General features: G+C 42.9%; 1 protein-coding gene across 2 annotated transcripts in view; it reads left to right on the plus strand.

The window, feature by feature from the left end:
• Positions 1–25,203, plus strand: part of LOC124119899 (echinoderm microtubule-associated protein-like 6) — a 48,069-nt gene extending 22,866 nt beyond the window's left edge. The window contains exons 16-36 of one of the 2 annotated variants that reach the window (XM_046482568.2): positions 851–1,090; positions 1,866–2,067; positions 3,252–3,344; positions 3,431–3,562; positions 3,927–4,192; positions 4,647–4,848; positions 5,298–5,418; positions 6,826–6,925; positions 7,447–7,576; positions 8,205–8,477; positions 8,834–9,054; positions 9,518–9,675; positions 15,981–16,098; positions 16,233–16,421; positions 19,139–19,305; positions 19,713–19,875; positions 20,141–20,244; positions 21,450–21,603; positions 21,825–21,830; positions 23,078–23,178; positions 23,723–25,203. In XM_046482568.2, the coding sequence (XP_046338524.1) occupies positions 851–1,090; positions 1,866–2,067; positions 3,252–3,344; positions 3,431–3,562; positions 3,927–4,192; positions 4,647–4,848; positions 5,298–5,418; positions 6,826–6,925; positions 7,447–7,576; positions 8,205–8,477; positions 8,834–9,054; positions 9,518–9,675; positions 15,981–16,098; positions 16,233–16,421; positions 19,139–19,305; positions 19,713–19,875; positions 20,141–20,244; positions 21,450–21,603; positions 21,825–21,830; positions 23,078–23,178; positions 23,723–23,747 (3,165 nt within the window). In that variant the 3' untranslated portion in view covers positions 23,748–25,203. The remainder of the gene's footprint in view (positions 1–850; positions 1,091–1,865; positions 2,068–3,251; positions 3,345–3,430; positions 3,563–3,926; positions 4,193–4,646; positions 4,849–5,297; positions 5,419–6,825; positions 6,926–7,446; positions 7,577–8,204; positions 8,478–8,833; positions 9,055–9,517; positions 9,676–15,980; positions 16,099–16,232; positions 16,422–19,138; positions 19,306–19,712; positions 19,876–20,140; positions 20,245–21,449; positions 21,604–21,824; positions 21,831–23,077; positions 23,179–23,722) is intronic. The other variant, XM_046482577.2, reaches the window with a different exon arrangement.

Here is a 25,203-nt window from a genome sequence, read left to right on the forward strand (position 1 = left end):
TTCACACTCAAGACGGTTGAAAGTCTATTACTCCAGACACTTTAAAACCCAGAAAGCCAACTTTCCAAGTTGATTTCCTTATGTAACATGTGCAAAGGAAGAGTATCTCTGTTTCGTCTATAAAGAAATTTGTTGATACATTTGTTGAGAGGTTATCACATGAGTTTGTTTGGGGATTGTAAATATCCTTTATTAGGAATGAACATTGTATTTAGCGTGCCTTGGCGTAACTACATATTGGCACTAAAAGTTTCCCACAAAAATTGTTTCTACTTGCCTTTCGCGGCAATCCATCAGTCTGTCAGCAGGAGTAACTGCCCTTTACCATGTTTGTTTGTAAACATTGAAAGTAGTCACTACTTGACCTTTGTTATTTGCGTCTCTTATCTGCATATGACCCCAATGGATATCGTTTTTATCCGTTGGCTTTATCCTAAATATGAATTGGAAATTGACAATATTTATGATTTTTTTAAAAATATATTTTGAGACACATTAATTCTGTGATACTGAATAAGGAACTGAGAATATTTTGTACATCTTCGATCAAATCATGTGAATTTATTGTTACTTGTAAAATCAAAATGGGAAACCTCTGAATGAACTTGTTTAGACGTACGAGGAACATAAGAGATGGATCACAAGATAAGAGAAAATATTTTTGGTGACGAATGAAGGACGATTTTATTTTCTCCTGGCAGTGCATTATTCTTAATTTGTCTGTATTTTCTGTATTTATGTGTCTGTGACCACAAAGAAGAATCTTCCAAATGTAAAATTGTCATATATCAATTTCAATATCATGTTAATACTCAACAGCTGTTTAGGGGCCAACTGTTTATCCTTCCAGGGATTTGTTACTGGCGGCAAAGATGGTGTGATTGGATTGTGGGATGATCAGTTTGAGCGGTGCCTGAAAACATATGCTATTAAAAGAGCATCTGTGGCTCCAGGGTCACGTGGGATGTTCATCACAGAATCCCCAGCTGTCAGGGCTATTGTCCTCGGGCACGGCAAGATTCTGGTGGGAACAAAGAATGGAGAAATCCTTGAAGTGGACAAGTCTGGACCCTTGACCATTCTTACGCAAGTAAGTAGATCAGTGGTTGCTGTATAGCTGTAGAACCAGACTCCTGAACATGCTAAAGATACATCAAACCCTGAGAACTTAATTGGTTTTTTTTGTTTGGTGATCAAGTGGGCTAAATACTATCCTTGTCCACAGACTCTGCCCATTTGAGTAAAATATCCTTATGACTGTGTTCAAGACCAAATCAAGTTTTGACCCAGGGTAGCACACTTCTCCATGTCTCCTGCTCTCCTCTCCATTAGAACATAATTGTCACTTGCTGTGTCACATAATTATGATGGCAACAATCTTCCAGGTGTAATACATGTGCATACTCACAGCCCTATATTCAGCCTTTCTATACAGATGGAGGGTTACTGGGGGCCCAGTCTTCTAAAGCTTGTAATTTGCTGTGCAGAGTAGCGTCCCTTAGGTGTGCCTGAAAGCTATGATCATGGGTAAAATCCTTGATTATCCCTGATTATATTTCTATGTATGTCAGCACCATACCCACGCTCATTGATTTAACCAAAGTGATAAATTTCTTAAGACATGCATCATTTCTGGCTTTCCTCCCACAACAAGCTGGCATTCTAGTCTTAAAATACCTCTGCATGTTAGAAAATAAGAAAAATCCCACTATTGAACAAAATAAAGTTTTTTCCTGATTTGCCTGCCTGCATGACATCCCCAATGTACTTAAACATGTAAAGATAGCTTGCTTCCCACAGAAATTACAGAGCAAAATACTGATCAGCACTAGCAGTCATTGATTGTGGCCTAAACTTGTTGACAGGGCCACATGGAGGGCGAAGTGTGGGGCTTGGCTGTGCACCCATCTCAGGAAGTCTACGCTACAGCCAGTGATGACAAGACCTTGAGGCTGTGGGAGCTTGGTGCGGAGAACAAGATGATCAACTACAAGGAGCTGAAGCAGCCAGCGAGATGTGTCACATTCTCACCCGACGGCAAGGCCATAGCCATTGGGCATAGAGATGGTAAGTGTAGGGGGACTTATGTCTGTGGATATGTTTAGAATTGTTTTATGGCATCAATCAATCTGGCCATACCTGGTGTGCAGGAGGAATACAGGCTAAGTTATCTCTAAATAAGGGCAAATATCCAAACATGTTTATAAGATTCTAGTCACATAAGGGTTTCTGTTATTTGTTTTCTGGCAAGGGATTCCTAGTGCACATGTAGTCAGGAATGGCAGATATGTTTAAGGTTGATCTTGTTCTCTGATCTGAAGAACATCTCCATGGTCTAGCAGATAGAATGCCTGCCCTGAGAGTGGAAGGTCATGGGTTTGATCCCCGACTGCGTCATACCAAAACAAGAGCTCCAGATAACTTTTTGAGCAATTGAGTTTTTACTTTAGAGTGTCTATTTTAATTGGGCTGTTACATTTTTCATTGGGTAACCAATATTTTTTCACTCATCTATTCATCACTCTATTGGGTTTTTCCAAAATTAGTGAACATTTTAAGATTTGAAAAAAAATGAAATAATGTTTTAGATGTAAATAACTGTTCTAAATATATAGGCTTGACTTGGAAAGTAAATTAGCTCGTAATTGTGTTTCGGAAATTAGCTCCTTTTTACCCATGCTGAAAAAGCATCATTGGGTATTTACGCGAGCTGTTTTTATACATTTGAGTATTTCATTTAATGCATGCGTTTCTCCACACAAGTTAATTGAAAGTAAATGGGTTTTGAATATTTTGGGGGGGTATTTTATGCAAATACACTGCTTATCTGTAGCTCTGCAAAACCCATTAAAAGATGGTACTTTTTGTTTCCCTGTCTGGCACATTAACAGGCTAAAACCTAAAATTTTGCTAAGACTATCGTAAGCCTATGTTAAAGTATGGGAGTTACAATCATCTTAGCACTAAGATCGCTTTGTGCAAGTGGGCCCTGGACTGGTCAGCTTGGAGTCAGTATACTGTCACAGTGTGTCTAAGCGGGGTAATCATGGTAACTTGTGGCTTGGTATCTCATTGGGATAGCACTATAAAATCGGCATTACTCTGGACTAGTCCAAGCGCATGCACGCACATACACACAGATATAAGTGCAACAATCAACACAACGTTACATCTAGACCCATTTCATCTCACCCCTCTGATCTGAATCATTTACAGCTAAAGGCTTAACATGACAATTATTTGTTTTTCAGGGAGTTTTGTGGTTGTGAATGCAGAAAGTATGGATGACATTGTCTCACATCATCACAGAAAGGAGGAAATATCAGACATCAGATTCTCACCAGGTAAATAACCGATATAAATATTTACATATCTTAAATTTCAAAATTTGTGAACATATCTGACAGTATGTGTTACACTGTTATTTCAGGTGCAGGAAAATACCTTGCGGTTGCCTCCCATGACAACTTTGTGGACATCTACAATGTGTTGAGCACTAAGCGAGTCGGCACCTGCAAGGGGGCATCGAGCTACATCACTCACATTGACTGGGATAACAGTGGTAGGTGTACCTGAAAGCTTCCCAGAGCATGACTTGATGAGGGATAGAAACAACGATAGAAACTAACATTTTTAGTCCACTAGTCTATTTCTACATACCCATGATTGATTAACCTGGAAATTTGTCATTTGGGAAATTTGACTAGGAACAACACCAGAATAATAGTTAATAACAGGGATTCGGTGTATTACATGTGCACCGTCTCATTCCTGTTGCAAACATTGAAATGATTATTAAGTTTCCTATTCATAATATTGATTAGATTTTTTTGTAACTTATCAGTTTTTTTTAACTTTTGTGTGCTGTTACATGTTTACCATGGTTTAAATGAGAAAGCTAGAATATTATTAATTCTCACCCACAGGAAAGGTACTGATGGTTAACTCAGGTGCTAAGGAACAGCTGTTTTTCGAGGCTCCAAGGGGCAAGAGGATAACCTTGAAGAACCAGGAAATAGAAAGATTTGCCTGGGACAGCTGGACATGTGTTTTGGGAGCCACATGTGAAGGTGTGTGGCCTCCCAAGTGTGATGTGACGGATGTGAATGCCTCCAGTCTCACAAAGTCTGGCAACCTACTCGCTACAGCAGATGACTTCGGCTTTGTTAAGCTCTTCAACTACCCAGCAAAGGTATTGTCTTGTAATGTTTATTAGTCTTAGATCAGTGAATTTGTAATTTGAACTTTATGACAGCACCTTGTAGTGATTGTGGAGGCACAACAGGTCATCATTATCTCATTATGGGATCAGATTGTTACAATGTTTGACCATGCTGTTTTTATTTTGTGAATAGGTTTTCATGCTGTCTACTGTAGGTTTGTCTGGTCCAAACTAGGTACACACCAGCATGATATAGTTATAATATTCACTCACGCAGCCAGCACAGGATACATACAAGGCGTTTTCATCTTTCACCCTTTCCAGCTGTAGTTCAAGTGGTCAGATTTGGAATGTGCCACCAGTGATTAAGCTAATATTGCTATTGACGACTTTAACAATCCTTTCACTCTCTCCAGTACTCTCACACACTCACTCACTATCCTATTTGCCCTGTTTCAATAAGTTAACTTTGTCTTCTGTTCAGGGCAAGTATTCTAAGTTCAAGAAGTATCCCGCCCACAGCGCTCATGTAACCAGCGTGCGATGGTCACAGAGTGACACCAAGCTTATCTCTATAGGAGGCGCTGACACCGCAGTGATGGTATGGAACCGTGTTGGGTTGTCTGAGAACAGGACAAATGCAACAGGAGACAGTGATGACTCGGACACCGATGAGGAAGAAGAAGGTAGGGGCAAGGACGAAGATGTCAGGGATATTCAGTTTGATTGCATAAACAAGTATGCTTAAAACTAAAAGATAGAGCTTAAGTTTTTTGTGGGTTTAGAGACCAAAGATGCCTGAAATTAATAATCTTGCAAAAATTTGGTATCTGTATGCAGTTTTTAGAAATTGTGGGGGGACATTGGGTCCAAGAGGTTTGCTCCTTAAGTAGAATCTAGAGACCCCCTAAATCTTAAACTTTCAACATGAGAGTTATTAAAAGGACCCCTTAACTTTCATGCTTACTTTCGAGGACTGGTGTATCATCAGTCTGTGCCTCATTTGGAAACCTCCTGTTTGAGGACAATATCTGAGGAATTTGAAACCCAGGTACATCTTTAAGTTTTATATTTGAAATGATGAAAGATAGTCATTATGTGAGTAGTAGTCAGTTAATCATGTTTGTCCCTACAGGCTATGACAGTGACGTAGAGAGAGAAAAGAAGATGGACTATGGATCAAAGATCTATGTGAACCCCATCAGAGAGAAGGCGGGAGTGAGACCACACCTACAGAACACTCAGGAGCTGGCCAGGTCAGCAGGAGCTCCACTATATTCAGTAGTAGTTCCACTAGACTATGTGTCAATTCCATGTGATTCAGTTGTAGTTCTACTAGGTTGTGTATCTGTTACAGAAGAAGGCCCATAAGATTCTGTTTCAATTCTGCTACATTTGGTTGTATTTCCACAAGGTTTTGTAGCAGTCAATGCTCATGATGTCAATCACTGGATTGTCTAGTCGAGACTTGATTATTTACAGCGACGTTAAACTACAAAAATACAAACAGTAGCAGATCAACAATGTTCAGTAGCAGTTCCACAGTGTTCAGTAGCAGTTCCACAATGTTCAGTAGCAGGACCACAATATCCAGTAGCAGTTCCACAATGTTCAGTAGCAGGACCACAATGTTCAGTAGCAGTTCCTCAATGTTCAGTAGCAGGACCACAATGTTCAGTAGCAGTTCCACAATGTTCAGTAGCAGTTCCACAATGTTCAGTAGCAGGACCACAATGTTCAGTAGCAGTTCCACAATGTTCAGTAGCAGTTCCACAATGTTCAGTAGCAGTTCCACAATGTTAAGTAGCAGGACCACAATGTTCAGTAGCAGGACCACAATGTTCAGTAGCAGTTCCACAATGTTCAGTACCAGTTCCACAGTGTCCAGTAGCAGGACCACAATGTTCAGTAGCAGTTCCACAATGTTCAGTAGCAGTTCCACAATGTTCAGTAGCAGTTCCACAATGTTCAGTAGCAGGACCACAATGTTCAGTAGCAGTTCCACAATGTTCAGTTGCAGTTCCACAATGTTCAGTTGCAGTTCCACAGTGTTCAGTTGTAGTTCGACCATTTTCAGTAGCAGATCCACAATGTTCAGTAGCAGTTCCACAGTGTTCAGTAGCAGATCTATAATGTTCAGTAGCAGATCCACAATGTTCAGTTGTAGTTCGACCATTTTCAGTAGCAGTTTCACATTGGCCAGTACTGGCTTGCCAGATTCAAGTTCACTTCATTCAGTAGAAGTTCTGTTAGATGGTATAGCTTACTCTGTGTTGGGGGGGGCGGTCGGGTAGCCTAGTGGTTAAGGCGTTCGTTTGTCACGCCGAAGACCCGGGTTCGATTCCCGACATGGGTACAATGTGTTAAGCCCATTTCTGGTGTCCCCTGCCGTGATATTGCTGGAATATTGCTAAAAGCGGCGTAAAACCATATTCACTCACTCACTCACTACTCTGTGTTGGGAGTAGACAGGGCAGGAAGGTGCTGAATAATATATAGACAAACTTATGCATAGAAAATCAGCGTTAATATACAATTCATGACATACATTGTTAAATTTTTCCAAGAGGGGACATTTGCATCTTTGTTTGGCTTTATAACGTCCCTTTCTGCTAATTTATGTGCTGATTACTCAAACCATTCAAAATTCTTCCTACTTGCAGGCCTTCCGTGAGCCGAGGTGCCCCCCAGCCCCCAAAAGTGCAGAGAGCTGAACCCCCTCCAACAGCTGGGGGGAAGAGGAGGAAGATGACCCAGGTTACAGTGAGTAGACACATTCCTCCAAATGAACAAATATGACATCATATATTGATTACTGCCATGTATCAACAAGTTGAAGTGATACTAATAAATGTAAAGACTTTGTTATTTATAATGAGGGGTGGTGGGGTAGTCTTGTGGTTAAAGCGTTTGCTCGTCATGCCGAAGATCCGGGTTCAATTACCCACATGGGTACAATGTGTGAAGCCCATTTCTGTTGTCCCCCTGTTGTGATATTGCTGGAATATTGCTAAAAGCGGAGTAAAACCATACTCACTCACTTCTATATATCATGAATTATATATTAAAAAACTACCAGCAGACTAAATTGAGATTCGCTGCCCATAATACACTGGGTTTTTTTCCCCTGCATACTGTATGAAAGTGTTGCCTGATAACCCAGTGGAAGCGTGAGTTGAATGTTAAAAACCTAAACCCATTGATAAACATGCTGTTTGCTGTATATTGAAAAAGTTTTGAATGCATTTTGACAGGGTGTAAGTAACAACATTTCATGATTGCAGGATCTGCAGCTAGAATACATCCACGGCTACAGAGGCTTCGATGCCCGCAGCAACCTCTGCTACATGAACGACGGTGCTGACATTGTCTTCCATGCAGCCGGTGCAGGCATTGTGCAGAATCTGTCATCAGGTACAGACACACATATGAGCATATTGCAGCACTATGTTCCATTGACAGTCTGGAGGTGGAAGGTAGAAAGTATAAGGGCAAAAGTATTGACTCGAGGACCAGGTTTTATTCCCCACATGAGTATTATGTGTGAAGTCTGTTTCTGGTGACCCCCAGCTGTGAATATTGTTAAGTGGCTTGAAATACTATGCAATCTCTCACTCTCACTCTATTAGCTACTTTGTAGCCACATGGGTGATCACTGTATTAATATTAAAGGTGGATAAAGCTATACCCGTACACATACACATGATGTTTTTGAACAGTGCCAAAGAGAATAGTATCATGCATTTAGGTTCATGTACTAAACCAGTTTTGTAAGTATGTAATCTGTCAATATGAGTTACAGTGTTCAAGATATATCACTGTTGCCTGTGAATTTGAGGTACGCAGGATTCTGTTGGGGTACAGTTTCACACAATAAGCCAAATCTTACGGGGAACTAGTTTCCTTTTCTGACCAAAATCAACTAGGGAGAAGGATCAATTCAGTAACTAGTGATAGTTTATAGAATCATTTTCATATTATGATAATAGTAACAAGTCTTTTTTTAGCTTTAGCTTTTTACACTTTGTATTTTTTGTTCCAGGAAGCCAGTCATTCTATGTGAAGCACACTGACGACATCATCTGTTTGACTGTCAATCAGCACCCGAAGTTGAAGAATGTGGTTGCGAGCGGCCAGATCGGCAACCCGCCATCTGTGCATGTGTGGGATGCAGTAACCAAGGAGACTATGTCTATTGTCCAGGGTGTCCACTCTAAGGGAGTCTGTTCCGTGGACTTCTCATGTACAGGGAAATACTTGCTGACTGTTGGACTGGAAGATGAGCATAACGTGGCTGTATGGAGGTGGCAGGATGGTAAGGCTGTACGGACAATATGTGAATGTTGCATGAAAGTCAAGTGATCTTTGTGCTATGCCTATCATAACTTTCATTGTAACATACATTTGCTACATTTACTGCACTATGATCACTTGTGGAACTGAGCCTGGGTCTATGTCTATGTTAAACTTTAGGGGTTATGAAAATCACAGCGCTATGAATGCTATGTGAAAGGGCCCTTCATAGTTCAAAGACATAAAACCTCACACATGTTGCTCACTTTTGTCTTTAAATGTCGTAGTTCACTGTGGAAGCTGTGTCGGTTAGGCCTAGCATGACGATCGTGAGTTTTAATCCAAGATTCCACAGTAGATACGTTGTCTATGTGACAGGTTCCAAAGTAGCAACTGCACCAGGAAATTCCCAGAGAATCTTCCAGGCTGAGTTCCGTCCCGACAGCGACACTCAGTTTGTGTCTGTGGGTGTGAAGCATGTGAAGTTTTGGACAGTAGCTGGCAGTCAGCTGGTGGGCAAGCGGGGCATCCTCACTGATGCAGGGTCAGGTGCAGATGTCAAGAAGATGCAGACCATGTTGTCCGTTGCCTTCGGAGCTGTACGTAAACAATGTCTTCTTTATGTTTTTGTGACTTTGTTCTATCCCACTTGAGATGATATGTTCATTTATGTAACATGAATATTACCTTGGTGATAAATTGCAACTAGCTGTATGTAAAACAATGTCTCTGAATGCTGCTAGGACATTATAAGTTACTTTAAAACTATCAGATATGGTTTTCATTCATTTTTGTGCAGCATATTTTACCTGCATGTGATATTAAACTTTTGCTGCAATTACTGAATCCATAGTTTTAAAGAAAAAGCAACAAACTTCCGTTTGTTATAATGAAACATTTTTAAACGTCTTGCCCTCATAATCTGTATTGTTTGTAAATATCTGTAATCACTTTTTATTAAAGACATTGGACAAAGAAGCCAAATCAGACGCTACAAAATTGTAAATCATGTATGAATAACAAAACAGTCATAAAGTGATATTGTCTATCCTGTATTTCCAGAACAACCTCACTTACACAGGTGCCATGAGTGGGGATGTGTATGTGTGGAAAGACACCACTCTGACCCGACTGGTACAGAAGGCTCACAATGGCCCTGTGTTCAGTATGTATACAACACTCAGAGATGGACTCATTGTCACTGGAGGCAAGGAAACACCGTAAGTAATCTATACAAGTTCTGTTTCTTTGAGACTTGCAATGCTTAGCTCTGAATATATGGGGCTTTAAAGTATGGTAGCAATGTGTGTTTAATTTTGTGAATTATTTTGTAATTGGATAAGTGAAAACTGGTGAAGCACAGTCCAGATATGATCATGGACTGTTCTCAGCCATCCATATGTCCATGTATAGGTTTTATTGAGAATATATCACTTTATGAGTGATTAATAATTACATTAAGTAATACGTTACCACTGTTATACCGAGGCTGTTGTCTCCCACAACTGCTGCTATAGCGAAATCTACCACAGAGATCTCAATTACCTCATGCAGCACGTGCGTAGCCACCTAGCTGCCATGTGACACCCTTCACTCTTGTCTCCTTCGTCTGCTTAGCAAGACGTGTTTTCTACTGCTGAAGCGTTCCTTGAAGATTTGGTGATATTTATTATAGTTTATTCTCTAATAAACTGTGCTTTTATGGGGCGTTGCGGTAGCTACGCTTGGTTATAATTTTCCCGCCAAACGGAAAATTTTTCACGCCCTTTTTTCTATATACTTGCGGGGTTCGCGTATGCACGTTGTGTTTTACGTTTCCCCTGTTCTTGTATGTTTTGGGGGTTAACATAACTTATTTCTTTAATAAATGTTATATGTGTATGTTATATGTTCACATTGCTCGTTTATTTTCTTGTGAAAATGTTCGTTTGTGAATCATTGTGGTGCGTGCGTTGTAACCATGTTTTGTTCTTTGTTTATAGCAAACAATCAATGTCTGACATGGATATGTCCCCAGTATCCACCCCCTCTACCCCTGCTCCTCGGAGTTATGGGGTGTGCAGAAAGTTTTTGTCGTCCCGGGATCCCCACGATCGTTGCCCGCGGTGCAGGGTTCCTTGCGGGGACACCCGGTGCATCCTGTGCGAAGGTCTGGGGCCTGCGGATTTTGAGCGGTACCGGCTGTACGTACAGTCCGTCTCCACCCCTGTGGTGGCCGGTTCGTCCGGTCGGGGTCCCCGTGCGGGTACCACCTCCTCGGCTGCGGCGGATCCCCTTGCGGCCCTCGGGCTGTCTGGGGATTCCGTCGCCGCATTGTTGTCGAAACTTGTGGATTCCAAGCTGGCGGCCTTATCGCAAGATAGGCCGCTGGCTGTTCCGTCCCCGGCCTCTTCGGTGGCCGCGGGGTCGGACGCGGGGTCCACCGGTAAAGTGGCGGATCTCTTGGCGGCCCGTGTGCTGTCCGGGGATTCCGTCACTGCATTACTTGCATAACTTGTGGACTCCAAGCTGGCGGCCTTATCTCAGGATAGGCCGCTGGCTGTTCCGTCCCCGGCCACTTCGGTGGCCGCGGGGTCGGACGCGGGGTCCACCGGTACGGCGGCGGCTCCCGTGGTCACCGGTCCTTCCCCCGAACCGTTGCTCCCGCTATCGGTTTAGGACCGCGTGGCCATGGTTTATGACCTCTTTGAGGACATGCCCCGGCCGGTACCGCGGGGAATCCACGACTGTGGGTTCCTCCGAGGTATACGATGAGTCTTCCGACACGGCTTTCCCCGCATCAACCTTGCTGCGCGGTTTCAAGCCTTCCTTGGAGAACGCCTTCGCGGCGGCCTCCGGTCGGGGTCTCCCGTTGCCTCCGACGTCGTGGAGAAAGGGTTTATTCCCGGTACATGACCTTGCCTTTCCCGAGGCTGGTCCTACCGCGGAGGCCCATGTTGAGCGGTTGGGTGTCCGTGCCCCACCGGCTGCTACGGTAACGCAAGCTACCTTGCACCAGCTGGACGCCCTCGCTCGGCACGCCATGTCTCACGGAGACACTTACTTGGCTGCAGCGGCCCGTCTGGTCGAAGGTTCTCCCACGGACCGTGCCCAGCGCATTTACAACTGCCTGCTCAGTTCAAATGCTTCCCTGGAGTACGTTGCCGAGGACTCTCGGCACACACTTGCTCTTGTTGGGTCCCTGCATAGGCGCCTGGGTGCCGCTCCTAACCGGAGCGCGCCCCAGGCTGCTGCGGCCGGTGGGTCTAAGGGGTCGGGTTCTTCTTCCTTTGGGAAGTAGCCCCGCCCTGAGGGCTCCGGTATGGGCAATCAGCTGCCCTTTCGCGGGAAGACGGGGAACTGGGGGAAGCCCAAGTCGTCGACGGACGGCAAGGGCCCCTCCAGGTGACTCTCATTGGAGGGGTTCGTATGCCGACAGCGCCAACTTCGGTTGGCCCTTAGGCGAACCCGAGTCACTTGGCCCTGGACAGTTGCGCCTGTCGCAACCTGTCAGGGCCCCCTCTCCTTCCCCAGTGGGAGCCAGACTCCAGACTTACTGGGAGAATTGGGAACAAGTGTTCGACGACCCGTGGGTGGTCAACACGATTCGGTACGGCTATCGGCTTGATCTCAAAGCGAATCCGCCGCTCACCGTTGCCCCGTTGGCAGGTTTCGATTCGGAAACCGATCTTCCCATCCTCGCCGATGCCATCGGCAGGTTGGTGGAGAAGGGGCAGTACGGGAGTTAGCTCTACCAGAAATAACACCGGGGTTTTACTCCAGGATATTTCTCGTTCCCAAGTAGGACAGTGCCGAACTCAGAATGATTCACACGTCCGCTCCCTGGCTGTTCACCCGGTTAACCACCCCCATAGTGGGGTTCCTCCACAGGAGGGGTGTCCGGTACTTCGCGTACCTGGACGACTCGCTAGTAGCAAATCGAATGACGGACACCCTGTCACGCCATCTCGATTTCGCACGTCGGCTCTTGGAGCAATTTGGGTGGATTATCAATCTCCCCAAGAGCGAGTTAACCCCTTCTCAGAACTTGCTGTTCATCGGAGGTCGGTTCAACACGGTGTCCCATCGCCTCTTTGTCCCCCCAGACCGGTGGCACAAAATTCAGGCGATGATTGCCAAAGTCTTAGCGGTGCAACAGACTGTTCACTTTTGGGAACAGCTGTTAGGGCTACTTGTATCAGCCCAGGACTGCACCGCACGGGGTCGTCTCCAACTCCGCCCGCTGCAACGGTTTTTAATCCAGTTGTTAGCAACGGAGGTGAACAGTGCGACCGTCGCCCTCCCGGATCGGCTCCGACCGCATCTGGAGTGGTGGACGGTCCCTTACATTGTCTTATCAGGAGTCTCTATGCGGCCCTACCGGGCCACGTTGACCCTGTATACAGACGCCTCTCTAGTGGGCTGGGGCGCCCATCTAAAGGGGGAGGTGAGCTCGGGGCTGTGGTGCTTAGACGAACTAGGTCTTCACATCACTTGTCTCGAGTTCAAGGCAGTGATCAACGCAGTCAATCACTGGAAGCATCGTCTCGTCGACGCCCGGCTCATGCTGGCGACCGACAACACGACGGTAGTGTCCTATGTGAACAAACTGGGGGGAACCCACAGTCACTCGCTACTCGATCTCACGTTCGAGTTTTACGCTCTGGTGGACAGTGTCCCGTGCCAGATACGCGCCCGTCACATCCCAGGTGTGCGGAACGTACTGGCCGATGCTCTATCGAGGCCTCAGGATCCGAGCCCCACAGAGTGGATGCTGAACCCAGTAGTGTTTCAGTGGCTGTGCGAACGTTTGGGTCGTCCGATGGTCGACCTGTTCGCAACGCGGTTCAACAATCAACTCCCGTTGTTTGTATCACCAGTCCCGGTCCCGAGGGCCATCGATCACGATGCTCTCGCGTTAGACTGGACGGGCTTGGTCGCTTATGCTTACCCGCCGACAGCGTTGATACCACACATTCTAAGCCGGCTCCGAGGAGTTCGCTGTCGAATGTTACTGATCGCGCCCATGTGGCCGAACAGATCGTGGTACCCCGACTTGCTGACCCAGGTCACGCAGTCGCCACTTCCACTGCCTGTGAGACCGGATCTCTTGATCCACCCTCACACCCGTCAGCTTCATCCAAACGCAGGGCAGTTCAATCTGCACGCGTGGATGTTGTCACCGAGCGTCTGAGGAGTAAAGTTTTTTCTCGCCGGGCGTCTCGGGCATACGTTAGTATGCATCGTGATTCTACCCAGAATGTGTATAATGCACGTTGGGTTATTTTCACGAAGTGGTGTTGTAAACATCACATTCATTCGCCAGATAAGGTATCTGTGCAGGATATTGCTCGTTTCATGTCTCACTTGCGAGAGACCCGGAAACTCTCCGGGGGTTCCATTGCCAACTATGTCTCGTCCGTTGCTACGGTACGGGACGTTGCTATGGGTACCAGTCTCTCCAAAGAGCCGGTGATACGGGGTATTATCAAGGGTTTCAAACAGCACGATCTTAAGAAGGGCCGCCTTCGGGCACCGGCCTGGGATCTTTCCCTATTGTTGCAATCACTTACGGAAGCTCCGTATGAACCCTTGCATAGTGCTTCGTTCCGGCATGTGACTTGGAAAACAGCATTTCTCCTCTCCTTTGCCACGGCGGCACGTGTATCCGAAATTCATGCACTCGATGTCGCCAAGGTACGATTCGATAGGGGTGACGAAGGAGCGGTCCGCCTGGGCCTGCTCCTGGGCTTCGTCGCCAAGAATCAGAGAGTCGGGCAAACGGAGAGAGAATTCACTGTAAGATCACTCAAAGAAATCTTACATCCTGCTGATACTGAGGACAGAGCGCTGTGTCCGGTTAGGGCCCTTAAGTATTATCTTAAGGCTTCGAATGAACGTAGACAAGGGCGTGACCGTCTGTTCATATCGTGTAACCCTAATCGCACGGTTGACATACCTCGCAACTCGATTGCGTTGTGGCTTCGTTCTGTCATCAATCTGGTGTACCGGTCTCGGGGGTTACCGGTAGCGGGGTCAAACCCGCACGAGATCAGGGCGCTAGCGGCAACATTTGCCCTACACTCGAATATCTCTGTTCGCAGAATATTACGAGGTTGTTACTGGCGTTCTGACTCGGTTTTTGCCAATCATTACCTCAAACAGGTCGCTGATGCCGTCGTGGAGAGTGTGCACCGTCTTGGCCCGCGGATCGCGGCGCAAGCGGGCACCTAAGGGGTGTGCCCAGCGCAATTCCGAACTCCTCAGGCGTCTGACCTTGCACGGTGGTCAATCTGGGTCTACTCCAATGTTCCCACTGCCGTGGGTACAGGAGTTGGGGTCCCGCAAACCAGCGCACTCACACCACAGGTGAGGGCGGCTTTTTGTGTGCTTTGTCCTTATTTGTATTTTGACAATTATGTCTTTAATTGTCTGTCGTGTATCCCAACCTTGTGATGCATGCTTACAAATACTGGAATTAGGTCACGCGCCTAATGCATACTTTAAGTAGGCTTGCTCTGGGATATACGGTCTGAATGAAATTAATTTCCCTCTTTTCGACTGTTTAACCTGATCTACGATTAAGCTCACGCGGATACAGTGTTCTCATCCGCTGCGGCGATGAAATACCTATCCAGTGGGGCCGTTTGGAGTCACCAATCGTTTTGGCAATGACGATTGAGCCTTACGGTATGCGCTTGACAGTGCTTTGGTATTCCTATAGGGTAACGCCTAGCTAGGTGCATGCGCATCGAGTGCTTCCGCCTTGGTGTTTACTTCCGCTGGTCGGAAGGAACGCTAGCAGTCAGGATTCGGGTTGTAGGTGCTCCCCACCGCCTACTGTGGTAGTCAGCCTCGGTATAACAGTGGTAACGTATTACTTAATGTAATTTGTAGAATTTTCCTATTCGGAATATTCTATAAGTAATACGTTACCACTAGGCTGCTGCCCGCCCGTCCGTCCCCCGAGCACTTGCTCTCGCAGGAGACAAGAGTGAAGGGTGTCACATGGCAGCTAGGTGGCTACGCACGTGCTGCATGAGGTAATTGAGATCTCTGTGGTAGATTTCGCTATAGCAGCAGTTGTGGGAGACAACAGCCTCGGTATAACAGTGGTAACGTATTACTTATAGAATATTCCGAATAGGAAAATTCTACAAGATTTTTACAAAATTGATAGCTTCATTCATGTCTTGTGCCAGATCTGAATGAATACAGATTATGAAACTATTTACGGATAGAGTGTATTCTGGATAGGAGTCTTGACTGAATAGGAAGATTGTTTTACAACACTGTCTGAAATTCTACTAACCCTGAGGATCCCATAACTTCAGACAAATATGTGGTTTGTTTCCAAGTGCTAAATTCTAACCCACTATTCTTGGTGAATTTGCTTTGAAGACGGAGTTGACTATGGATTTCATCTGTCTTCATTGTTGCTACAGCTTATGACATGGCACTTATAGATGAGATAGTGATTTTGCTTGACTATTGCTGAAAGTGGTATGAAAAACCTATTCATTCCCTCACTGATATACATTTTTAGGTCCAAGGAAAATGGACCTGTGAAACTGTGGGATCAGGATATGAAGCGTTGCCGAGCTTTCTCTGTCGGGCAGGGACGTCTCAAGCCGGAAGTTGTCAAGTCCGTCTTCAGATACAAGGTACAGATCCTTTATACTCAATTTCAGTCAGTCACTTCCCTCCTTTGCTGTCTTGTCTGAATTTCATATCACTTGCTTGTTGTATCTTATTAGAAATTCTAAGATTTTCTTACTAATTTTTTTGTTACTATTAGGGCAAGATTCTGATTGGTACAAAAGACAACGATGTCATTGAGGTAGGAGAGAAAAATGGAACAGTCCAGACGATAGTTGGTGGTCATGCCGAAGGTGAAGTGTGGGGGCTAGACAGGCATCCTACCCTCCCTCAGTACATCACTGCTAGTTATGATGGAACAGTCCGACTCTGGGATGTGTCTGCCAAGGTAGGGCACTGTCTTTACATTTTGACTCTTTGCTGTCACATGCATGTGTATGGATATGTTACAGAGAACTGACTGCCTCCGTGGTCTGATGGTAGAGCATCCGCACTATCTATACATCGACTCTTTGCTGTCACATGCATATGTATGGATATGTTCCAGAAAACTGACTGTCTCCGTGGTCTGATGGTAGAGCGTCCGCCCGGAGAGCAGAAGGTCCGGGGTTTGATCCCCGGCCATGTCACACCAAAAGACGTTAAAAATTAGTACTTGTTGTCTGGTGCTTGGCATTAAGGGACTAATACAAGGACACGTTGGCACAGTATACTGTGTCTGAGTGGGGTATTCATGTTAAACTGCGGCATGGTATCTCAGTGGACTAGCACTATAAATCGGCATTGGTCTGGACTATAATACGTTAAAGCCCCATTTCACCTCATCTCCAGAGAACTACATTTAACCATTTTGATTGGTTAATTACAGTTATTTTATATTCATAAAAAAAATAATTCTCTTATATATACCGTATTTTCTTGAGTATAGTGTGCACCCATGAATAATGCGCACCCCCCTCTAGTGGGTTCAATATTTTGGAAAAAAAGGAATTTGAATATTATGCGCAGAAAAAAATTACACCGTACCCCTTCAGCGAAGTCCGCCAAACGAACGGGTGATGAGAAACTTCGTCAGTACAAATTCGAAATTTGAGATAAAAAATCACCAGACATGTTTATTTACTGTTTAAATTGTACTTTTTGATCAGCTAGGCATTATTTTATTAAAGTTTAACACAAAACAACTGTTACGGACTGTTTGACAGATTCAAAATACTTTAAAAAGCATAGTCTGAAATGGAAGTGGCAACTTTGAAACTGGTACCCAAAGCTTAAGAAAGCTGCTTTCTGAGTGGCTAACGTCGACTTCCTGTTGGTCATTTCATTGGTAGGTCATAGTTCACGAAAGGTTGTTCTGACGTGACTTGTAATGGGATGTCCTCGTCAATAGCGAGAACTTGTATCTGATTTTAATAAGATTGAGGTAATCTAAGCATGTGAATTATCCTGTTTTCTTTATTTAAAGCATTAATTGTTTATTGTTAAGCAAGTTTATCGCTGCAGCTTTGTAATATGCAGCTACCAGCCGACTCGCCTCGCATCAAAACACTGGCTGTGTACTCGCGGGCAGATGACCACGGAGTATGCTGATCACTGTGTCGGATTAACGAGACTGATTAATGAGTGATTTCGGTATTTCGTTGCAAATTAGGTGTGTCGGAGTCGGAGTGCGAGACTGTCGGATTAATGGGTCTAAATAGCACTGATTTAATCGGTTCCTATCATTAGTGTCGGATAAAGCCGATTGTCGGATTAACGAGTGTCGGATTAACGAGACTTGACTGTATGTATCCATTCTCTGTCAACTAAAGTTCGTTTCAAGGCGTCAGTAGCGGTAATCTTCCGATCACTTCACACACGATTTCGCCGAAATTAATCAAAACAATATTAAAAGGAATTTTGAATGAAATTAATGAAATGGGTTACAAACATAAGTCCAGATATACAGTCAAGTCTCGTTAATCCGACACTCTTTAATCCGACACTCGGCTTTATCCGACACAAATGATGGGAACCGATTGATTCAGCGCTATTTAGTCCCGTTAATCCGACATTCTCGCACTCCGACTCCGACACACCTAATTTGCAACGAATTACCGAAATCACTCATTAATCAGTCTCGTTAATCCGACACAGTGGTCAGCGTACTCCGTGGTCATCTGCCCGCGAGTACACAACCCCGTGTTTTGACACGCACCGGCTGCAGAGATTAACTTTAACAATTAACACTAGATGCCGGGATCATAAAGAATTTCAAGCTTTATTATAAGAAACAAATGAAATTACACCTCGACAATGTTGATGCTGAAGAACCACCAGCCCTAGACGTCAAGCGAACAGGGGACTTTGAGAAATGTGCCTTCAAAATGTGAGAAACAGAAAACACTGACAGACTATTTTAAGTAGATGGAGCAAGTTGTTAAGACAGTAGCACTTGCATTTACACGAGGAAACACACGGTTGTTATCTATCGTGAAGATGTCCGATTTTCAATCACAAATCACTTAATTTCGTTAATCCGACATACTCGTTAATCCGACACAATCATGTGCAACCAACGATGTCGGATTAACGAGACTTGACTGTACAAAGAACACTTTTTATAGCCAGACAGTGTAATTACATGAATAATTTGCGAACTTCGGTATGGATTTGTTGACATGGTATTTCCGGTGTTACGTGCTCACGGTAATGTCTTTCCATGGGGGGAAAACATCTAAACTCATTCATTCGTGTATAATGCGCACCCCCTTCTACACGGCTGTGTTTTTTGGAAAAAAAGTGTGCACTATACTCAAGAAAATACGGTACTCTCCATAACTAAACATACACAGATGCCGGTGTCTAGCTCTTTTATAGTCCTTCCTGTGGGGGGAACTGGGCCAAGGTCCCCAGCACACACTGCTTGTCATAAACATCAAGTATAAAAAGTGACTTGGTTGATTGAATGTCACTGTACCCAAACATTGTTGGACATTGATATCACCCATCAGTTTGTCAGGTCCAGACTTCATTATCTACAGGCTGCTGTGATGTATCTAGAGTTTGCTGACTGCGATGTTAAACAACATTCACTCATTTATGCTCGTCCTGTTATTGTTACAGTCACTGCTGGCAAAGCTAGAAGTAGGTCCTGCCAGGTCTGTCTCCTTCAGCAGAGATGGGGAATTAATTGCTGTGGGGCTCAAGAACGGAGAGTTCCTCATTCTCTCTAAGGACCTGAAACTGTGGACTAAGAAACGAGACCGGTCTGGGTCCATCAATGACATCAGGTAAAAACCTTATTCACTGCTTTTGGGCTTCTTCGCAACAAAGGTAATATTAGTGGCGGGCATGGAGCTGTGTTTCTATCACTGACTAGGGTGTGAATCAGTATTCACTGACTTACAAAACCTTTAGTTGATTTCCATGCTGGAATTCTGAGGTAGAATTGGTCCCCAGTAACACGTTACTTGTCATAAGGGCAGAGTAGAGTGGATTTGATGGTCAGTTACTGTGACATGGCTGATTGTATCAGTGTGCCGCATTGGCATTCATGTTTTCAGTAACTGGTATTTCTGGCCCTGGCTTGATAGTGGTATAGCTTGAATATAGCCACTCAATACTCCATGTAAAGAAAATGTTAAACACAATGTTGGTGCCTCCTTGCTGAGATTGACATTAACCCCTCTGTATGCAGGTTCAGCCCTGACAACAAGTATCTGGCTGTGGGGTCGGAGGACAGCTGTGTGGACTTCTATGACATCAGCCAGGGCCCAAACCTGGTGCGCAAGGGCTACTGCAATGGCATCCCAAGTTTTGTCATACAGATGGACTTCTCCGCCGACAGCAAGTATATCCGGGTAAGGACAAGAATCGGGAAGTTCTTCTACTTTGAAAGATTCTTCAAGCTAGAGCAATCAGATTGGGTGTTGGGGGTAACCTCGTTGTCTAAGTATTTGCTTGTCACTCTCTAGACCCTGGTTCTATTCTCCACATAGTTAAAATGTGCGAAAACTTCTCATGATGTTCCACAGTGTAATAATGCTGGAATATTTCATGAAAGCTTTGTAAACTCATACTGAATAGAATCACATGTTCTAACAGTTGCCATGTTGTATTGTGCAGGTATCAACAGGAGCCTATCTAAACCAGATCTTTGCCGTACCTGGAGGAACCCTGGTGGAGGATCCTAAGGCCATCAGCAAGATCACCTGGATATCGTGGACCAGGTAGGCCAGGGAGAGCAGGGAGGTTGCAGGGGGAGTAGCTTCAAAGGGTGCAGGAAGAGGTACTTCAAAGGTTGGATGTGCAAGGGGTGTACTTCTAGGGATGGAGGGAGAGGTGCTTTTAAAGGTGGAGGTTTTTTGTTAACTTGTATTTACTGTCATATAGCAGGCTGCATAATTTGTCAAAATAATTTGTTGATATGTGAGCATATTCATCCCTTTAAGAATATGGGAAGGTGCTGTTTGGAGGGTGAAAGAGAATATTCCTATATAGACACCATGTAACTTGTCGGAGTATGATTATAACCATATTTGGTTAACTTAAGAGTTTCCTACTGCATCAAAATTATCCCGCAAAGCTAATTGAAGATAGCATACAGAAGGCGCTAAGTATTGAGCATCTAAAACTGAAAGAAAAGTCTGAAGGAAACAATATTGGGAATAATTTAACTCTAGTATCTACCTTCAACCCTAATCATGAAAAAACATTATCCATGGTTCAACGATACCTGCCTATTTTGAATCAAAGTATTAAAATGGAGAAGATATTGAGCAAATACAAAATTATCAACAGCCAAAGACAACCCAAAAATCTTAGAAAGATTTTAACAAGTTCTAAATTTGATTCTGTTGTCATCACTCCACAGGTTTCTAAGTGCGGTGACAAACGTTGCCTTACTTGCAGCAATATAATTGAAGGCTGTTCAGTCCAAATTACAAAGGACACTAAATTTACTGTAAAACAAAATATGACTTGTGATACTAGAAATGTTATTTACTTGTTTGTTTGTAGTGGATGCAATAAAAAGTATATCGGAAAGACAGAACTTAAATTAAAAAGAAGAATGAATCTTCAGCGTTCACAAATAAAGCAGCCACACAGCCGCACGATTCCACTCAGTGAACATGTGGAAGCGGCAACCTTTTAGTTTTTCCGCTATATAAGCTAAATTTTTATCATGAACCTACATTGTTTCAAAAAGAGCAACATTTCATTCATAAATACGCGCCTAGGTTAAATGTAAAGGCGTAAGTTATTTGTCCATTGTCACCTTGGTATTGTGACGTCATAGTTCTCCTAAATGTTATGACCTCACGTAACTATATGTTACTATTTCATGTCCGTTATTCAGTCGTAACCTAACCTTATCTACACACACACTTTACCATGAGCGTTATCGTGATGTTAGTTATTGTCTGTGCTGCAGCACTCTCGGCCCGGAGGTGTTGGGCATCTGGCCAAAGGATTCCAGTAATGCTGATGTCAACTGTGCACATCTCTCCCATCTTGGAAATGCCTTAGCAACTGGCGACGATTTCGGTTTCGTCAAACTCTTCGAGTTCCCATGTTCTGACAAAATGGTAAGTTGGAAGCATAATTGTGAACATAGGAGATATTATATCTTGCAAATAACGTGAGATAACAATTGTAGAGCACTAATGAGGTAGGGGTTTTCTATGGTAATAAACAGCCTTGGTACATTTGACACGAAAACATTTATGATGAACTTATGATGATTACTACCATTAATGAAAAGATGAACTGTCATTCTAAACATGGTTCTTATTCTTTCTTTCTGTAGAGTTTGGTAAGTGTCAACTTTTGCATCTCTTCTGCTAGATCTGTATCATGTGTGCAAGGAGGTTAGTAGTTGTGTGTGGGATGAAGGAATAGTATATATGGAGATTTCAGAATGAATATTACCTACATACTGGTCCCCAACTTATGACCTCCCAGCTTGCACATGGCCCCCACAACATGCAGTTGAGAAATGTGTTGTTCATATTTCCTTGAAATCAGATACATGTACATAGATTGTATTGCACACTCTGCATCAGTACGGCCATCCAGCAGCATGTGCATAGTATAGTATATAGTCAGGTGGTTTGCTTTTCATTACTTGGTTTGCAGTTCCCCCAAACTCTTCAGATGCGGAGTCCTCTTTTCTTTCCACCCAAATCTGGTACAAAATTTCAAACTTAAGTTATATTAAAATTTCCAAACTTGATTTAAAAAGCAAGAAATGCTTTAAGTTGTCACTCAAAGCAGCAAACACAGCAGCACATTTGTTTATTCATGTTCAGGGCCCTCTTGCACAAAGCGATCTTAGCATTACGACTATTGTAAGGCAATGTTAAAGTATGGGAGTTACGATCATCTTAGTGCTAAGATCGTTTTGTGCAAATGGGCCCTGATTTCAGCCCCATGCCCATACATTCCAGAACACCTAAACATGTATAAGTTTCTGCAATTTTATGTTTATTTTCACCAATAGCCTTATATGGTTTGGGAAATAAAATCTGTAAACCAAGTAATTAGAAGAAAGGACCTCGTTCCATAGATGGCATGATACTATATCCCAAAGTATTCCTAGTTGTCTCTCTTTCTATATGTCTGTCATACACACACACACACCACACTGTACAGCACATATTTCCAAATATAACTGTTGTCAAGCACATAAGTATGTTGCATCAAGCACAATTATTTTATCCGTTTGGTATTTTGTGATTAAGATTAAGTTTCATATCCTGAAATAAGTTTACAATACATCTTTAACTTTCTGACCAGGCATGTGCATGGTACACTTGCATGTATTTGCATGATGACATGTGGCCAGCAGAGGACCTGCTAACCCTGCTATTGTATATATACAACTTCCCATTTTCTAGTAACCTTATGTTTATTTAGCAATCTTTTTTTCTGAGATAAGGGTTATCAGCTGTGACATTATGTAACAGTTGTCTTCAAAGCATGTGTAAGGAGAGTGTCTGTGCGACTCGACCATAGCTGATTATAGACTGGGACAGTATGGTTGTATTTTTATTATTGCAGGCCCCTCACAAGAGGTTCGGAGGTCACTCTGCACATGTGACTAATGTCCGCTTTACCAGTGATGACAAGCACCTGGTCAGTACCGGAGGAGATGACTGTTGGTAAGTTGACATAGACAGTCATAACTTTATTGGGTGCATGAAATGGAACCAAATTTGCAAAGAATGAAATATTTACAAACTCGTACAGAAATCTATTTCCTCGCCACTCCAGCATACATGGTAGAATAATGCTATTTTGAAAATTGTTATCCAAAATATAATTGCAATCTGTAGTGTTTATTTGTCAAAAATATATCCTGTGACAGGACGAATGATGTACTGGGTAATACTGTTAACAAAAGTTAATCGTCATTCAAATCTGAAAATGTATTAATTTAAGCAGTGAAGCCATGACAAATTAATTTGTTTTATGGATTTTCTTGTTCAATATGCCAAGAGGCAGAAGGCAAAATGAAAAAAAAGGAAGATGTTGTCATGGTTGAATCGTTTAATTGAAATAAACACTATAAGTAAAATACAATCAAAATGACATTTAGAAAAAGCATTTTAGTTTGTTAATAAAACATAGTAAATTTATCTGGCCTTATTAACATGTTTATTTTGTCAGTTTGAAAAGTATTAATTGTGTTTTCTTGTATTTCAGTGTGTTTGTTTGGAAGTGCCTTTAATTCTGTCCGTCCAACTACGTGTGACACTGCCAGAAACTGAAGATGCCATAGTAGAAGCATATCACATGATCACGTCCACGTCACATGACACTATCCAGCATTCTCTGTACATACATTCAACTCTCTTTGACTCAGGCAGCATGTGTGTATAAATATGACATAAGTTACACATTAAGACTTAAGAAAATATAGCTATAATATACTTACGTATTTGTTTGTCTTTGTCATGCATGCTCTTTTTTACTGCATTGCCTGACAACCTTGTTGTGAGTTTATTGCCATTTTAGGCTCATCTCTAATGTGACATTGTTACAGTACAAAGATCATTCATCAGAGTAATTGTTGTGACCTTGTGTTGAATCATGGTGGAACTTACTGTTTTGAATATTTGTCTAACACATGTTCTTGAAGTTATGAAATATGCTTGAATATGTTCGCAAAGTATCACTGTTAAATTGGTTCACATATGTCTGCTTCCTGAGCATGCAGTGCCTTACTGGATAGCTCAATATTAATGCTTCAACATGTAGCTAATACTTGTATCAGGAGTATTTGGTATTTATGGATGTTGACTGCAAGTTCTCAACATGCTCAAAATATTTTTTGTTCTGTATCTGTGTAATTGGATCATTTTTTAATATATTTTTTCAGAAATACTTCCATTTGCACTCATACGATAGAAATTATTGTTTTCATGAACTTTTTGCACTGATAACAATTTTATGTGTATTTTTTTTTTTCAATAATCATATCATAACCGTCCTAGAAATATTCATGTTTACTTGTCAGGTACCAGCTGGCTATTATGTAACAGTCACCTACCACATTTGATGTACACAATTTTTACAGTGACTGTTCATTATGTAAATTTGAAAGTGCTTGAATTTTACAGAGTTCTGAATAGTTCATAATAGTAGAAGGAAATATTGAGGATACTTTCAAACTGGTCATGTCCATTGTTAAATGTATGTCTCTCACCAAAACCACATGTTGCATGGGCGACAGAGGAATGTATCATCAATATGATCCCATAGTAAGTTTTTCCACTGCATTAAATTTATCATTAAACCAGTAGTAAGTGATTACTGTCCAGTTTGCTTTGTATTAGATATTATATGTTGTCTTTAGCTTGTGTTGATGATAATACAGTTACTTTGTTTGATATTTGATATTATATTGATAAATTTATGTAAAGTCTGTGCTATATTTATTCTGTCCATTTCAACAACTGTGATAATGCCTTTACAAAATATCTGTATCTCATATTATATCAGCTGTAGTACAAGGATCTTGTAGGAGTCTATTAGTATTATATGTAGCAGGTACCTACTGATGTATGCTTACCTGGAAGTCGTTGATATCGCTGTATTTTGTAAAACCTACATTCCCTGCCTTGTAGACAATTTTATACAACATGTTCTTCAGTTTAAATTTTATTAAAACATGAGTAAACTAA

This window comes from Haliotis rufescens, unplaced genomic scaffold, assembly GCF_023055435.1.
Source record: "Haliotis rufescens isolate VD_foot unplaced genomic scaffold, xgHalRufe1.0.p SCAF_3, whole genome shotgun sequence".
In the NCBI taxonomy this organism is placed as follows: domain Eukaryota; kingdom Metazoa; phylum Mollusca; class Gastropoda; order Lepetellida; family Haliotidae; genus Haliotis; species Haliotis rufescens.